The sequence below is a fragment of the Pongo pygmaeus genome, chromosome 3 (genome assembly GCF_028885625.2).
Source record: "Pongo pygmaeus isolate AG05252 chromosome 3, NHGRI_mPonPyg2-v2.0_pri, whole genome shotgun sequence".
Lineage (NCBI taxonomy): Eukaryota > Metazoa > Chordata > Mammalia > Primates > Hominidae > Pongo > Pongo pygmaeus.
In genome coordinates, this window is record NC_072376.2 from 60,684,813 (window position 1) to 60,703,013 (window position 18,201).

General features: G+C 38.5%; 1 protein-coding gene across 4 annotated transcripts in view; it reads right to left on the reverse strand.

Moving 5' to 3' along the window:
• SPMAP2L (sperm microtubule associated protein 2 like) overlaps positions 1-18,201 on the reverse strand; it is a 79,555-nt gene that overhangs the window by 21,986 nt on the left and 39,368 nt on the right. For all 4 annotated transcript variants that reach the window (XM_054484674.1, XM_054484676.1, XM_054484677.1 and 1 more), the window contains one exon: positions 7,721-7,858. In XM_054484674.1, coding sequence (XP_054340649.1) covers positions 7,721-7,858 — 138 coding nt within the window. The remainder of the gene's footprint in view (positions 1-7,720; positions 7,859-18,201) is intronic.

Sequence of the window (18,201 nt, forward strand, 5' to 3'; positions counted from 1 at the left end):
TTCTATATTAGTTGCAGTATTCTACATTCCCATCAGAGATGTATAAGGATTTTAATGTTTCCACATCCTCAACGACATGTTTTTTTTTGTTGATTTATTATTTCTTATCATTATCCTTGCCATTCTTATAAGTGTGAAGTGGTATCCCATTGTGATTTTAATTTGCATTTCCAGGAAGGCAAATGATGCTGAGCATCTTTTCATATGCTTCTTGTCTATTTGTATATCTTTTTTGGGTAAACGTCTATTTAAATCCTTTGCCCATTTAAAAAATTGGGTTATTTGTCTTTTATTGTACAGTTTTCAGGATTATTTTTATATATTCTGAATATTAGTCTCTGATCAGATATATAATTTTCAATAATTTTCTCCTATTTTGTGGGTTGTCTTTTCACTCTCTTGGTAGTGTCCTTTAATGCATAAAGGTTACTTTTGATGAAGTCCAATTTATTTTTTCTTTTGTCACATGAGCTTAGATATGACAACAAAAGGTCATAGCTAAGATATGACACCAAAGGTCATATCTAAGAAACCATTGCCTATCTCAAGATCACAGAGAACTATGCCTGTGTTTTTCTCTATGAGTTTTATAGTTTTAGCTCTTATATTTAGGTCTGTGATCAATTTTGAGTTAATTTTTGTGTATGATGTAGGGGTCAAACATCATTCTTTTGCATGCAAATAGCCAGTTATCACAGCACCATTTGTTGAAAATACTATTTTTTCCCCATTAAACTATCTTGACACCCTTGCCAAAAATCAATTGCCCATAAATGTAAGGGTTTACTTTTGAACTATCAATTCTGTTTCATTGCTCTAAATGTCTATCCTTGTGCCTGTAACAAATTGTCTTAATTACTGCAGCTTTTCTGTAAGTTTTGAAATGAGAAACCGTCTTCCAACTTTGTTCTTATTCAAGAATGTTTTTGGCTATTTGAGTTCCCTTGCATTTCTATATGAACTTTAGGATCACTTTATCAATTTCTATGAAAAAAAGGAAGCTGGAATTATTCCTTTTCTTTTTTTTTTTTTTTTTTTTAGACAGGGTCTCATTCTGTCACCCAGGCTGGAGTGCAGTGGCACCATCACATCTCACTGCAGCCTTGATCTCCCAGGCTCAAGCAATCCTCCAGCCTCAGCCTCCCAAGTAGCTGGGACTACAGGCTTGTGCCACCATGCCCAGCTAATTTTTTTCTTTTTTGAGATGGAGTTTCACTATTGTTGCCCAGGCTGGAGTGCAATGGCGTGGTCTCGGTTCACTGCAACCTCCACCTCCCAGGTTCAAGCAATTCTCCTGCCTCAGCCTCCCAAGTAATTGGGATTACAGGCGCACACCACCACTCCTGGCTAATTTTTGTATTTTTAGTAGAGACAAGGTTTTACCATGTTGGCCAGGCTAGTCTCGAACTCCTGAGCTCAGGTGATCTGCCTGCCTCGGCCTCCCAAAGTGCCGTGATTATAGGTGTAAGCCACCATGCCTGGCCTAATTTTTTTTTATTTTTAGTAGAAAATGAGGTCTCATTATGTTAAGCTCCTCTTTTCCTCCTTCCCTATTCCCTGCAACAGCCATCTTACTTTCTGTCACTATGAATTTGACTACTCTTGGTACTTCAAATCAGTGAAATCATACAGTATTTGTCTTTTCTGTGACTGGCTTATTAAACTTAGCATAATGTCCTCAAAGTTCATCCATACTGTAGAATGTGTCAGAATTTTCTTCCTTTTAAAGGCTGAGCAATATTCCTTATATGTATAATTTTGTTCTTTTTGATACTACTGCAAAATTGGTTTTCTTAATTTAATTTTCAGATTGTTCATTGATAGTAGATATGCAATTGATTTTTCTGTATTGATTTTGGATTCTGCACCTTCTTGAACTAATTTATTAGCTCTAATAGTCTTTATGTAGATTCCTTAAGATTTTCTGTATACAAGATCATGTCATTTCTGACTTGAGATGGTTTTACTTCTCTCTATCCGATCTGGATGCCCTTTATTTTATTTTTATTTTTTATTTTTTTCATGCCTAATTGCCCTGGCTAGAATCTCTAGTATGAGACTGAATAGTAATAGTGAGAGCTGACAACTTTGCTTGTTCCTGATGTCAGGGGTAAAGCATTCAGTCTTTCACCATTAATTATATTAGTTGTGTGTTTCTTGTAGATTCCCTTTATCAAGTTGAGGAAGTTTCCTTCCACGCCTAGCTTGTTTAGCATTTTTATCATAAAAGTATCTTGAATTTTGTCAAATGCTTTTTCTGAGTCTATTGAGATGATCATGTAGTTTTCGTTTATTTCATTCTATTAATTTAGTGTATTGCTTTGATTTTTGTATTTTGAGCTCAACATATTCTCACATTCCTGGGGTAAAGCCAATTTGGTCATGGTGTATAATTTTTTTTACATTTTGCTGGATTCAGTTTGTTAGTTTTTGGTATGAATTGTTGCATGTACATTTGGATTTGGTTTGCTAGTAGAGTATTTTGGTGTGGATTATAGCATGTATATTCATAAACTATATTGGTCTGCAGTTTTCTTATCTGGTAATCATCTTTTCTGGTTTTAGTATCAGGATAATACAAGTCCTCATAGAATGAGTCGGAAAGTGTCTGATTTTTTGAGAGTTTGAAGGAATGGTGTTAATTATTTTCTAAATATTTCGTGGAATTCACTAATAAAGCCATCTGGTTCTGAGCTGTTCCTCGTAGGAAGCTTTTTATTAATTCAATCCCTTCACTTGTTACAGATCTGTTAAGATTGTCTATTTCTTCTTGAGTCAGATTCAGTAGTTTGTCTTTATAATAATTTGTCCATTTCATCTAGGTTCTCTCATTTGCTGGCTTTTATTTGTTTGTTTTCTCATTTTATTTGATTTTCTGAGAAACTCAAAATCAGGGTCTTGCTTTGTCACCCCGACTGGAATGCAGTGACACAATCACAGCCCACTGCATCCTTGACCACCGGGGCTCATGTGATTCTCCCACCTCAGCCTCTGAGTATCTGGGACCATGACACATGCCACCATACCCAATTAATTTTTTAATTATTAGAAGAGATAGGTTCTCACTATGTTGCCCAGGCTGGTCTCAAACTCCTAGCCTCAAATGAGTCTCTCGCTTCAGCTTCCCAAAAGTGCTGGGATTACAGATGTGAACCACCATGCCCTGCCCCTTTTTTTTTTTTAATATAGGCATTTACAGCTATAAATTTCCCACTAACCACTACTTTAGCTGCATCTCATAACCTTTGGTATGTTATGTTTTCAGTTTTATTCATATCAAAATGATTTCTTCTTTGACCCATTGGTTGTTTAGGAGTGTAATTAATTTAACGTATTTTTAAATTTCTAAATTTCCTTCTGCTATCCGTTTCCAATTTCATTGAACTGGTTCAGAGAATTGATTTTCTATGAATTTAATCCTCTTAAATTTATTGAGACTTGTTTTATGAGTTAATATGTGATCTATCCTAGAGAATGTTCCATGTACACTTGAGAAGAATGTGTATTGTCCTATTTTTGAGTAGAGGTTTCATAGACATGTGTTAGATATAGTTGGTTTCTAGTGTTGTTCAAGCCTTCTATTTCGCTACTGATCTTCTGCTTGTTATTCTACCCATTATTAAAAGTGGGGTATTGAAGTGTCCAACTATTATTGTTGAATTCTATCAGGTTTTTGCTCTGTTGTTGGGTGCATGTATGTTTATAGTTGTTATCTTTTCTTTCTTTCTTACTTTTTTTTTTTTCTTGTAGAGATGAGGTCTTACTATATTACCCAGGCTGGTCTTGAATTTCTGGCCTCAAGCAGTCCTCTCACCTTGGCCTCCCAAAGTGCTGGTGTGAGATACTGCGTCCAGCCATAATTGTTATATCTTTTTAATGGATTGACTCTTTTATAGTATAAAATGTCCTTTCTCTGTCTTTAGTAACAATGTTTGTCTTAAAGTCTATATTGTCTGATATCAGTATGGCCAATCCAGGTCTTTTTTGGTTGGTGTGCATGGTATATCTTTTTCCATTTTTTTACTTTCAGTCTATTTGTTTATTTGAATCTAAAGTATGTCTTTTGTAGACAGCATATAGTTGAGTGAATTTTTATCCATTTTTTTATCCTGTCTTTTTATTGGAGTGTTCAATTCATTTACATTTAATGTAACATACATTTAATGTAATTACTGATAAGGTAATATTTATGCCTGCCATGTTGCTATTTTTTATGTTATATTTTTTGTTCCTTTGTTCTTTCATTTCTTCCTTCTTTTGTGTTAGATATTTTCTACTGTGCCATTTAAATTTCCTTGTTATTTATTTTATTACATTTTAAAAATTATTTCCTTAGTTGTTTCTCTGTACATCTTACAACAATCTAGTTCAGACTAACACCAAATTAATTCCTATGGTATATAATAACTTTGCTCCTATATAACTCTATCCCCTCCCTCCTTTGTACTTTTATTTATTCATTGTATGCCCATCAACATAAATTTATAATTATTGCTTTAGGCAATTGTCTTTTATGTCAGGTAGAAGAAAAAGAGTTACAAACAAAAATATATATACATATTTACATTTTAATGTAATTATAATGTACTATATAAAATGTGCTACATTCTATATTTACCTATGTAGTTAATTCTTTTTGTGCCCTTTATTTGGATTTCAGTTATTGTCAAATGTCTTTGTTTTTTTGAGACACAGTCTCACTCTGTCACCCAGGCTGTAATGCAGTAACATAGTCACTGCAGCTTCAACCTCCCAGGCTCAAGCAATTCTCCTGACTCAGCCTCCTGAGTAGCTGGGACCACAGGCATTCACCACTACACCCCAATAAATTTTTTATTTTTAGTAGAGATGAGATCTCACTATATTGCCCAGGCTAACTGTCCTTTCACTTAGTCTGAAAGACTTTATTATTTCTCGTAAAGCAGGTCTGCTGGCAATGAATTCTCTCAATTTTTGCTTATCTAGGAATATTGCAATTTCCCCTTCAGTTATGAAGGGTAATTTTGCTAAATAGAGTATTCTTAGCTTACAATCTCTTTCCTTCGGTGCTTTATTTTATTTATTTATTTATTTTGAGACAGAGTCTCACTCTGTGGCTCAGGCTGGAGTACAGTGGCGCAATCTCTGCTCACTGCAACCTCCACCTCCCTTTTTAATGAACTGCCTCTTTTATAATATAAAATGTCCTTTCTCTATCTCTAGTAACAATGTTTGTCTTAAAGTCTATATTGTCTGATATCAGTATGGCCAATCCAGATCTTTTTTGGTTGGTGTGCATGGTGTATCATTTTCCATTTTTTTACTTTCAGTCTATTTGTGCCTATTTTTTAACTTTCAGTCTATTCTTGGGCCTCCGTCTCCTGAGTAGCTGGGATTACAGGCATGAGCCACCACACCTGGCTAATTTTTATATTTTTAGTAGAGATGAGGTTTCACCATGTTGGCCAGGCTGGTCTCAAACTCCTGACCTCAGATGATCCACCCACCTTGGCCTCCCAAAGTGCTGGGATTACAGGCGTGAGCCACCACACCTGGCCAATCCTTCAGTGCTTTAAATACGGCATACTACTGCCTTCTGGCCTTCATGGTTTCTGATAAGAAATCACTTCTTAATCTTATTGCAAATCATTTGTATACAAAGAGTTGTTTTTCTCTTGCTGCTTTCAAGATTTTCTTTTTGTCTTTGGCTGTCAACAGTTTGATCACAATGTGTCAAGTTCTGAATCTCTTTGAGTTTATCCTATTTGGAGTGTATTGAGTTTCATGGATGTGTAATATTTTTCATCAAATTTAGGATGTTTTTGGGCCATTATTTCTTCAAATATTTCTCCCACCCCTTGATCTCTCTCCTCTGCTATGGGATGTCCATTATGGCTGCGTCGATGCTCTTCAAAGTGCCACACAAGTCTCTGAAGACGTGTTCTTTTTACTTCATTTTTTTCTTTTCTGTTTCTCAGACTTGATAATCTTAATTGACATGTGTTCAAGTTTGCTGATTATTTCTTCTACTTCCTCAAATATGCAGTTGAGCTCCTTTAGTTAATCAACTAAAATATATGTCACAAAGTCCAGGCTCATATCTGTAATCTATTGGACAGCCCTGTATATCTTCACTAAGCACTTGCTTTTTTCCTTCACATAATTATAACAAACTTGGTGATCTGCTTCCAATTCGCAGAAGATTTAAAAAGTGGTTGATTAGAGACTATTCCCTTGACAAAAAGAGAAATGACAGAAATAACTATGAGAAGCAAATATCTCATAATTTGAAAGCACAGAAGTCAGACCATTTAGCCTAAGGAAAATCTTGACTTTATACTTAAACAGCTCCTGAGAGGTTTTCTATATTAAAGTATTATAAAATAGTTGATGTTCATAATAAAGAGCTTAAGCCAATGAACAATGGTTACATGTATGTTCAAGCAGCAGAAAAGTCTACTTAGAAAAGCAGGGAAATATAAACTTAAAAAAATACAAAATGTTTTAACACTAAAGAGCATTTATTTACATGCAACATCAAACTGAGGTCTCAAGAAGTGGCAATAAAGTATTCCTTTGTTTATAACTATAGACACATTACCAAATTTATGTGTATACATAACTACCAAATTGTATGTATTTGGTACAGCAGATTTTATTAAATGAATTGATAAATAAGTAATTGAGGAAACCTTGTGGGAAGAATTGGGCCTTCTTTCACAGTATTCTATGATGCAAAAGACTCAAGCTGTCTAGTTCAACCTTTCTCTGAATGTAGGAATCTTTTTAAAATCCATGTAAAGTCACAGCTCCAGCCTGGGCTTGAAAACTTTCAGGGATGGGGGTGGAATGCTGGTTCACTTACCGTTACTGGACAGTTTCCATTACCCGATAGCTAGTCAGAAAGATTTTCCTCCACTAAGCTGACGTCTGCTGCCCTGTCAATGTTCTACTTCTAGTTCTAAGATTAACATAAAGTAATTTTACTTTCACCTCTTCTTCCTCTTCCAGATGTCAACCCTTTAAATATTTTAACACAGCTGTCACCACTTTCTTATTCTCTTTTTTAAACTAAACATGTCATTTCTCTTAATTATTTTTCACATAACATAGTTTCCAGAAGCCCAATATCTCATTTCCCACCTTCTGAATAGTCTGAAGTTTATTATCATTTCTTAAGGTATAACATCCATAACCGCACATACATGCCCAGTGTGTTCCAACTAAAGCAGCACACAGTAGCCCTATCACCTCTCCATAACTGTACACTGTGTATATTCCACTAATGCAGCCTAACATTGAATTAGCTTTTCCAACAACCACATCAGAATCTTAGCTCCCATGGAAAATGTACCACCTAGTGGTCTTATAAAGACAAGGAGAAATTCAGCCTTCAAAGCAAAAGGAAGAAAAAGTATCAAAGTCAGAGAGATACAGGAGAACAAATTCCACAAATTGCAAAAACCTGTGGTGTTTTAGTTGCATATTTCCTTTTAACTGGCTAACAATGGTAAGGTTTAGTATAAATTTTAGTTTCACCACAATTTGAGTCAAATGTAATTACTGAAGATGATCTTCTGATTACCTACAATTGCTGCAAATATTTGATTTTTTACCTGATGCTTTGGAACACAAGTGGACTTTTAGCTCATGAAATTGCACACACTAAAATTAGAACAAAAATACTGAGACATCTGGCCAGCTTAGATTAGGATTTACAGAGATTCTCAAGATACTCCACCTATTTAGTAGACACTGTGTTTTGAATCCACTAGGCTGTGACAGCCTCTGAATCCTTTTGGAGGGTTGTCTAAACAACGCAGGAGGAGTGATCTCCCAAATTACAGACTCTCTTCCACAGCTGTAGTAATATTGATCCCTGCAAGTTGTAGAAGAGAAAAGAAGTAAACGAAACAAGTATGATTTCAAATTATCATAGTATTTTCCAACATTGATCCCCAGGCCTAGGGGAGCAGGTATGACAGTTTATTATTGATGAGCTATTTTCCACGTGAGGAGAAATTAATTGCTTTAGAAATGGTTACACCCATCAAGTTTTCAACTGGCTTCTATTATACTCAAAACAGATAGTTTTCTCAAATAAATGACGTCTTTTTTTTCTTTTTTCTTTTTCTTTTTTTTTTTTGAGATGGAGTCTTGCTCTGTCGCCCAGACTGGAGTGCAGTGGTGCAATCTTGGCTCACTGCAAGATCCACCTCCCAGGTTCAGGCCATTCTCCTGCCTCAGCCTCCCGAGTAGCTGGTACTACAGGCGCCAACCACCACGCCCAGCCAATTTTTTGTATTTTTAGTAGAGACAGGGTTTCACTGTGTTAACCAGGATGATCTTGATCTCCTGACCTCGTGATCCACCTGCCTCGGCCTCCCAAAGTGCTGGGATTACTGGCATGAGCCACCACGCCCGGCCGACATCTTTTTTTTCAATTGAGACAGGGTCATACACGGCTCACTGCAGCCTCAACCTCCTGGGCTCAAGTGATCCTCCTACCTCAGCCTCCCGAGTAGCTGGGATCACAGGCATGTGCCTCTATGCCCAGCAACTTTTTAAAATTTTTTCGTAGACATGGGGTCTCACTATGTTCCCCAGGCTGGTCTTGAACTCCTGGGCTCAAGCAATACCCCTATCTCAGCCTCCCAAAATGCTAGAATTAAAGGCATGAGCCACCATGCCTGGCAATTACATTTTCCAAATAGACCAAAAGATATACAGATGAAGAGAAAATTTGCTGCTTTTAAAACCAAATACTTCCTTTAGCATCTATATAAATAAAATTTTTTACTACATTTCTATTTTATAGGACGAATTATATTGATACTTTGCTAGATAACTGAGTTTAGGAATACATTCTACTTGATGTGCACAGAGTAATCATTATTGGGGCTCGTTAACTATGATTTTTTAGGATAAATAATAATATTGTTCTTCTTTTATTTGTCTATTTATTATTTTTAGAAGCAGGATCTTGCTCTATTGCCTAGGCTGAAGTGCAGTGGCACAATCATGGTTCACGGCAGCCTCAAACTCCTGGGCTCAAGCAATGCTCCTGCCTCAGCCTCCTGAGTAGGGGGGACTACAAGTTTGCATCACCATGCTGGGCTAGTTCTTTTGTATTTGTACTGATGGGGGGCTCGCTATATTATCTAGGCTAGCCTTGAATGCCTGTGCTCAAGTGATGCTCCCATCTCAGCCTCCCAGAGTGCTAGGATTACAGGCATAAGCCAGCACACCCAGCCACCATTGTTCTTCTTATCAACCCTGCCCTTCAATCTTTCCTTATCAAAATACATCATCAGTGGAAAAGGAAGTGACATTGACTGCGCCCCCAGACCCAATGTTAACTCAAATTGCAGTCCCACTTTTGCTTCTATTACAAGGACCTCTGTTCCTTTAGGACGTTCACAGATACAGATCTGCATCCCTCTGCCCAGGCCTCTTGTCTGCTGGTTGCAGCTGTAAACATCCTTTACATCTAGGCTGAACTGGTGTCTTGTAAGCCTCAATCTGCATATAAGACTGTATCCCCCTTGCTTGCGACCACCCAGTCTTGAGGCCTGTCCACACCATCACACATATCTTTTGAGGGGGCTGGAGGCTGCCCAGCCCTGACTCCACTGCCCGACTGCACTGACTCACCACCCACACACACACACACACACATAGCCCAGCTTAAACACGCAGGAAACCTCCAGCCCCTACCTGGGATTGGCCTTTTGAAGGAAATGGCGGTTCCATTTGGGAATTAGAGAAACAGAAGGAAGTGGTGATTTTGAACAATAGGGCACACTGCGGAGACCTTAGACTCAGGCAAGGGGGCCACAGTGGTTGGGAAGAAGGTGATTATGCAGCCAATGAGCGGCACAAAGGCAAGATGTGCTTGGACAGTAGAGCTGAGGGTAAAGGCCCAAGCAGTGAGTGAGAGATACAAAAAAAAGAAGACAACAGAGACAATTGCTACTCAACATTCTCTCAGGTGGGAATGGCAACCACCAAATGCCAGGAAAATCTGTACTGACCATAATACTTATGCCTTATGCTGCCAACACCTAGAAGTACATAGGTGTTCTATAAAATGGAGAAAATAAACAATGTATGGTGATTATGAAGACTAAACAAGACAAGTGTATATGTTATTTTATAATTCACAAAGCACTATTCAAATGATTCCATTAATCAACTTGTATATTAATTTTAAATTTCATATTTGTGTATCTTTTCCTTATAGATGCTGCATATTAACAGAATGTACTGCTGCTGCCCTTATGTGCTTCTCCTCCTCCCAGAGTCATCCACGCATCCAAGTCTCACAGCGCTGTCAACGTAGCAGGTACTCAGTTTTTTTTGTTGTTGTTGTTGTTTTCTTTGGAGATGGAGTCTTGCTCCGTCACCCAGGCTGGAGTGCAGTGGTACGATCTCGGCTCACTGCAACCTCCACCTCCTGGGTTCAAGGAATTCTCCTGCCTCAGCTTCCCAAGTAGCTAGAATTATAGGTGTGCACCACCACCCCCAGCTAATTTTTGTATTTTTAGTATAGACAGGGTTTTGCCACGTTGGCCAGGCTGGTCTCGAACTCCTGACCTCAGGTGATCCACCCGCCTCAGCCTCCCAAAGTGCTGGGATTACAGGTGTGAGTCACCACTCCCAGCCTCAAATATTATTTTAATATAGAGTACACTGCATTTTTCTCATTGTAAAAGAGACAAATATTCAGTATACAAAACTTGTAAAATAAAGAAGTTTAAGAGAGAGAAACAAAAAGCATATAGTAGTCCACCATTCAGAGATAGTAATGGGTAATATCTTGGAATAATTTGAGTCTTTTTTCCCTCTATTTATACACTCAAAAAATACTTATTGAGTACCAGGTGCTGTGTTAGGAGCACTCACTAGGAGAGAGTGGAGAATAGGATAATCACCGCTTTCTTGCAGCTTGTTCTCTATGTCAAGGGGAGAATACCAAATGTAAAATACAGTCAAGCACCATGTAATGACCTTTCGGTCAACAATGAACCACCTATACAACAATTATACTGGATTGTACTGGAGCTGAAAAATTCCTATTGCTTTGTGATGTTGTAGCCATCATAACATCATAGCGCAATGCATTACTCACATGTTTATGGTTATGCTGCTGTAAACAAACCTACCAACACATACAATTATGTACAGTACATAATACTTTTTTTTAACTTCCCTGTAAAATCCAGTTTTAAACAGTACATAATACTTGATGGTGATGATAAACAACTATGTTCCTGGTTTATGTATCTACTATATGTTACGGGTTTATGTATTTTTATTGTTATTTTAGAGGGTACTCTTTCTACTTATAAACAAAATTAACTGTAAAACAGCCTCAGACAGGTCCTTCAGGAGGTATTTCAGAAAAAGGCCTTTTATCATAGGAGATGACAGCTCCATGCATGTTTTGCTCCTAAACACCTTCTAGTGAGACAAGATGTAGGGGTGGAAGATAGTGATATGAATGATCCTGACCCTCTGTAGGCTTAGGCTAATGTTTGTTTGTACCTTCTTTTTCTGCCAGGTCCTGCTCTGTCACCCAGGCTGGAGAGCAGTGTGATCATAGCTCACTGCAGCCTCAAACTCCTGGGCTCAAGCAGTCCTCCCCTCTCAGCCTCCTGAGTAGCTAGGACTACGGGCATGTGCCACTATGCCCAGATAATTTTTTTAATTTTTTTTAGAGATGGGGGTCTTACTATGTTGCCCAGGTTGGTCTTGAACTCTTGGCCTCAAATTATTCTCCCATTTTGGCCTCCCAAAGCATTGGGATTACTGGTGCTAGCCACCATGCTCAGGCGGGCGGATTGCTTCAGCCCAGGAGTTTGAGACCAGCCTGGGCAACGTGGCAAAGCCCTGTCTCTACCAAAAAAATCCAAAACAATTAACCAGGTGTGGTGGCACACACCTGTAGTCCCAGCTACTTGGGAGGCTGAGGTGGGAGGATCGTGTGAGCCCAGGAGACTGAGGTTACAGTGAGCCGAGTATGACTGCACTCCAGTAAGGGCAACAGAGCAAGACCTCTGCAAAAAAAAAGTTTTAAAAGTTTAAAATATTTTAAAATAGAAAAAAAAATTATGTTACAAGGATATATATCAAGCTGAGTCCCGTGGATTAAAAAATAATAATAATAAGGATATAAAGAAAAAAATATTTTTGGATAGCTGTATAATGTGTTTGTGTTTTAAGCTAAGTGTTATTATAAAAGAGTCAAAAAGGTTTTTATTTTTTTTAAGTTAAAAAGCTTATAAAGTAAAGGCCAGGCGCGGTGGCTCACACCTGTAATCCCAGCACTTTGGGAGGCTGAGGCTGGTGGATCACCTGAGCTCAGGAGTTCCAGACCAGCCTGGCCAACATAGCGAAACCCTGACTCTACTAAAAATACAAAAGCTAATGGGGTGTGGTAGCGCATGCCTATGGTCCCAGCTACTCGAGGGTCTGAGGCAGGAGAATCGCTTGAACCTGGGAGGGGGAGGTTGCAGTGAGCCAAGATTGTGCCACTGCACTCCAGCCTGGGTGACAGAGCAAGAGCCTGTCTCAAAAATAAATAAATACATAATAAAAGTTTAAAAAAAGAAGCTTATTGTGAGCTAAAGTGAATATATTACTAAAGAAAAATTTTTTTCATAAACAGTATAACTTCAGTGTACAGTGTTTATAAAGTCTACAGTAGCATGCGGTCATGTCCTGGGCCTTCATGTTCACTCACCACTCACTCACTGACCCACCCAGAACAACTTCCAGTCCCACTAGCTCCATTCTTAGAGAATGTCCTATTCAGGTGTACCATTTCTTATCTTTTATACCATAGCTTTCTGTGCCTTTTCTATGTTTAGATACATGTAGGGACCAGCCCCACAGGGTCAGTGAGTCTCTCCCCGTGTGTGGCAACGAGAGAGTGTAGAAATAAAGACACAAGACAAAGAGATAAAAGAAAAGACAGCTGGGCCCGGGGGACCACTACCACCAAGAGGCGGAGACCGGCAGAGGCCCCAAATGTCTGGCTGTGCTGTTATTTATTGGATACAAAGCAAAAGGGGCAGGGTAAAGAGTGTGAGTCATCTCCAATGATAGGTAAGGTCACGTGGGTCACGTGTCCACTGGACAGGGGGCCCTTCCCTGCCTGGCAGCCGAGGCAGAGAAAGAGAGAGGAGACAGAGAGAAAGACAGCTTACGCCATTATTTTTGCATATCAGAGACTTTTAGTATTTTCACTAATTTACTACTGCTATCTAGAAGGCAGAGCCAGGTGTACAGGATGGAACATGAAGGCAGACTAGGAGCGTGACCACTGAAGCACAGCATCACAGGGAGACGGTTAGGCCTCCGGATAACTGCAGGCAGGCCTGACTGATGTCAGGCCCTCCACAAGAGGTGGAGGAGCAGAGTCTTCTCTGAACTCCCCCGGGGAAAGGGAGACTCCCTTTCCCGGTCTGCTAAGTAGCGGGTGTTTTTCCTTGACACTTTTCGCTACCGCTAGACCATGGTCCGCCTGGCAACGGGCATCTTCCCAGACGCTGGCGTTACCGCTAGACCAAGGAGCCCTTCTGCTGGCCGTGTCCGGGCATAACAGAAGGCTCACACTCTTGTCTTCTGGTCACACCTCACTGTGTCCCCTCAGCTCCTATCTCTGTATGGCCTGGCTTTTCCTAGGTTATGATTGTAGAGCGAGGATTATTATAATATTGAGATAAAGAGTAATTACTACCAACTAATGATTAATGATAGTCATATATAATCATCTCTAAGACCTATATCTGGTATAACTATTCTTGTTTATATTTTATTATACTTGAACAGCTCGTGTCCTCTGTCTCTTGCCTCGGCGCCTGGGTGGCTTGCCGCCCACAGATACACAAATGCTTACCATTGTGTTATAATTGCCTACAGTATTCTGTAACATGCTGCACAGCTTTGTAGCCCAAGAGCACCAGGCTATACCATATAGCTCAGGTGTGTAGTAGGCTATACCATCTAGGTTTGTGTGAGTGCACTTTATGATGTTTGTACAACAACTAAATCACCTACGGATGCATTTCTTAGAACATAGCCCTGTCATTAAGTAACACATAACTGTAAGTAGTTGTGGTGAGTACTATGAAGGCATCAACTATTCAGCAGAGATAGAGGCTTCCTGGGTAGGTTCATGAGAATGTTGAAAGTTATGCTGAAGAGAATAGTCAGGGAAGGTCTCTGTGAAAAGCTGAGACCTAGGCTGAGACTTAAAGGATCAAAACCTCTCAGTGACTTAAAAATGGGGAAAGCATTCTAGGCAGAGGAGAAAATGAGAAAAAGGCCTTGGGATGGGAAATATCTTGGTATGTTTAAGGAATAAACATTTTAAAATAAAAGTAGGATGACAGTATATATACAGTTTTATGTTCCAATTTTTCACTTAGTATTACAGCATAAATCCTTGGGTCATGAAATACAAATGGTAATATTTTTAAAGTAAATACTTTGGTAAATTAAAGCACTTAGAAGAGACTTCCACTTCCAGGCATGACAGAATAATAGGGATTGGGTTTATCCCTAGAATAAAGACATCTCCAGTAACTTTTTTTTTTGAGACAGGGTCTTACTCTATCACCCAGGCTGGAGTGCAGTGATGCAATCATGGCCTCGACCTCCCAGGCTCAAGTGATCCTCCCACCTTAGCCTCCTGAGTAGCTGAGACCACAAGTGCTTACCACCATACCCAGCTAATTGTTTGTATTTTTAGTAGAGACAGGGTTTCACCATGTTGGCCAGTCTGGTCTCAAACTCCTGACTTTGAGTGATCCACCCACCCGGGCCTCCCAAAGTACTGGGATTACAGGCATGAGCCACCACACCCAGCCACCAGTCCCGTTTTTTTAAAAAAAAACTTAAAAGCAAGCCTCAAAAACGGACAAAGGATTTGGATGAACATTTCCTCAAAGAAGGTATTCAAATGCCAATAAACAAATGAAAAAATGTTCAACATCAAAAATTATTAAGGAAATGCAAATCAAAACCACAATGAGTACTACTTCACACATAGGAGGACAGCTTTATCAAAATGATAATAACAAGTGTTGGTAAGGATGTGGAGATATTGGAACTCTCATTCATTACTGGTGGGATTATAAAGTGATACAGTCACTTTGGAAAACAGTCTAGCAGTTCATCAAAAAGTTAAATATAGGGTTATCATGTGAAACAGCAATTCAACTCCTGCTATATATTCAAGAGAAATGAAAACATACATTCACACAAAAGCTTGTACACAAATGATCATAGCAGCATTACTTTTGCCAAAACGTAAAAAGAGGCCAATGTCTAACAACTGATGAATCGATAAATAAAATGTGGCAAAGCCATACAATTAAAGATTACTTAGCCATAAAAACAAATGTACTTATACATGCTACAACACAGACGAATCTTGAAAATATTGTGCTAAGCAAAGGAAGACAGTCACAAAGAACAACATATTGTAAGATTCCATTTATATGAAATTACCAGCATAGGTAAATTTATAGGAACAGAAAATAGATTAGTGGTTGCTTAGGGCTTGGAGAAGTTGAAGGGGAATAAGAATTGACTGCTTATGAGTTTAATATTTCTTTTAGGGAAGACAAAGTGTTCTAAAATTAGATTTTGATGATAGTTACACAGTCCTGTGAACATACTACCCAACTCTAATTTATACACTTTAATTTTTCATTTTTAATTTTTTTCAGTACAGAAATGGGGTCTCACTATGTTGCCAGGCTTGTCTTAACTCCTGAGCGCAGGCGATCCTCCCACTTCAGCCTCCCAGAGTGGGATTATAGGCATAAGCCACTATACTTTTATACTAAATTATATACCTTAAATGAGCAAATTATTTGGTAAGTGAATTAATCACAATAAAGCTATTTTTTTTTAAAAAAAGAAAACCTCAGAAGATCAAACTGTTTAGAAATAAGGTAACTACATCCCAAAACAAAGCTCAAGAATATTTATAGGAATACAAAAACATCCAGGAGCCAGTATGGTAAAATTCACAATATTTGGTACCCAATCAAAAACTACCAGGTATGCAAAGAAGCAGTAAATTATGACCCATAATGAGAAAAATCAATCATTAGAAACAGCCGCAGAAATGATATATTATAAAATTAGTAGGCAAGAACATTAAAACAGCTATTGTGACTGTATTGCGTATTTTCAAGAAGGCAAAGAAAAGATTGAGCATGCTAAGTAGACACAAAACATAAAAATACCCAAATGAACCTCTAGAGATTAAAAGCTACAATGGATGAGATGAAAAATACTCTGGGTGAGACAAATATTACACTGTAGAAGAAAAGATTAATGAAGACATAGAGAGAAATAAAACACAGAGGTGAGGAAACAGATTCAATGTGCTGTAGGAAAACTTCAAGCAGTCTAATACATCTAACTAGAACCCGCAAAGAAGGAGAAGCAGAAAAAATATCTGAAATAATAATAACTGAAAGTTTTCCAAATTAGATGAAAATCGTAAATTTAAAGATCCAATTTTAATGAACCCCGAACAGAAGAAACATTAAGAAAAAAACATTAAGATATATGACAATCAAATTTTTAAAAACCAGAGACAAAGAGAAAAATCATTAAAGCAAAATAACAGTCAAAGTCTCATCAGAAATAATGGAGATAGTGAGGCAATATTTGTCCATCTGGAGTTCTATGCCCACCAAAAATAGAGTTCAAAATGAAAGTGAAATAAAGAATTTTAAGATATGCAGAAGCTGAAAGAATTAATCAGCAGCAGACCTGGACTAAAAGAAGTATAAGCTGGGCATGGTGGCTCACATCTGTAATCCCAGCACTTTGGGAGGCAGAGGTGGTGGATCACTTGAGGTCAGAAGTTCGAGACCAGCCTGGCCAACATGCTGAAACCCTGTCTCTACTGAAAAAAAAAAAAAAAAACCATCAAAATTAGCCAGGCGTGGTGGCGCGCACCTGTAATCTCAGCTACTTGGGAGGCTGAGGCAGGAGAATCACTTGAAACCATGAGGCAGAAGTTGCAGTGAGCCAACATCGTACCACTGTACTCCAGCCTGGTGACATAGCAACACTCCATCTTAATTTAAAAAAATTATTATTAAAGAAAGTCCTCCAGGAAGAAGAAAAATACAAAATGAAATGTATAGATTTAATAGATCTACACAAAGGAATGCAGAGTATGGGAAATGGTAAGAATGCGGGTAAATATAAAACACTTTTTCTTATTTTAAAAATCTCCTTAAAAGATTTGACTATTTAAAGCAAAAATAATAATAATATATTGTAAGATTTATAGAAGTAAAATGTATGATTACAGTGGCACAAAGGCCAGAAGTAGGGAAATGGTAATATACCATTATAACAATCTTACACTAGGCCGGGCACAGTAGTTCATGCCGGTAATCCTAGCACTTTGGGAGGCCAAGGTGGGCAGATCACAAGGTCGGGAGTCCGAGACCAGCCTGACCAACATGCTGAAACCCCGTCTCTACTAAAAATACAAAAATTAGCTGGATGTGGTTGCGCATGCCTGTAATCCCAGCTACTTGGAAGGCTGGGGCAGAAGAATCGCTTGAACCCGGGAGGGAGAGGTTGCAGTGAGCCAAGATTGAGCCATTGCACTCCAGCCTGGATGACAGAGCAAAACTCCGCCAAAAAAAAAAGAAAAAGAATCTTACACGATACATTAAGTAGTATAAATTAAAGATAGAAAGATAGACTGTGATAAGTTGAAGATGCACATTATAAGTTCTAAAGTTCTAAAACTAAAAAACAAAGTTATAGTGAATAAGCCAATAAAGAAGATAAATTGAAATAATAAAAAATTATTAATTTAAAAGAAGGCAACAGGTCGGGCACAGTAGCTCATGCCTGTAATCCCAGCACTTTAGGAGGCCAAGGCAGGTGGATCACGAGGTCAGGAGTTCAAGATCAGACTGGCGAACATGGTGAGACCCCGTTTCTACTAAAAATACAAAAATTAGCCAGGCGTGGTGGTGGGCACTGTAATCCCAGCTACTTGGGAGGCTGAGGCGAGAGAATTGCTTGAACCCGGAAGGCAGAGGTCGCAGTGAGCCGAGATTGTGCCACTGCACTCCAGCCTGGGCAACAAGAGCAAAACTCCATCTCAAATAAATAAATAAGCAAATAAATAAATAAGAAGGCAACAAAGAGGGGAAAGGGGAACCG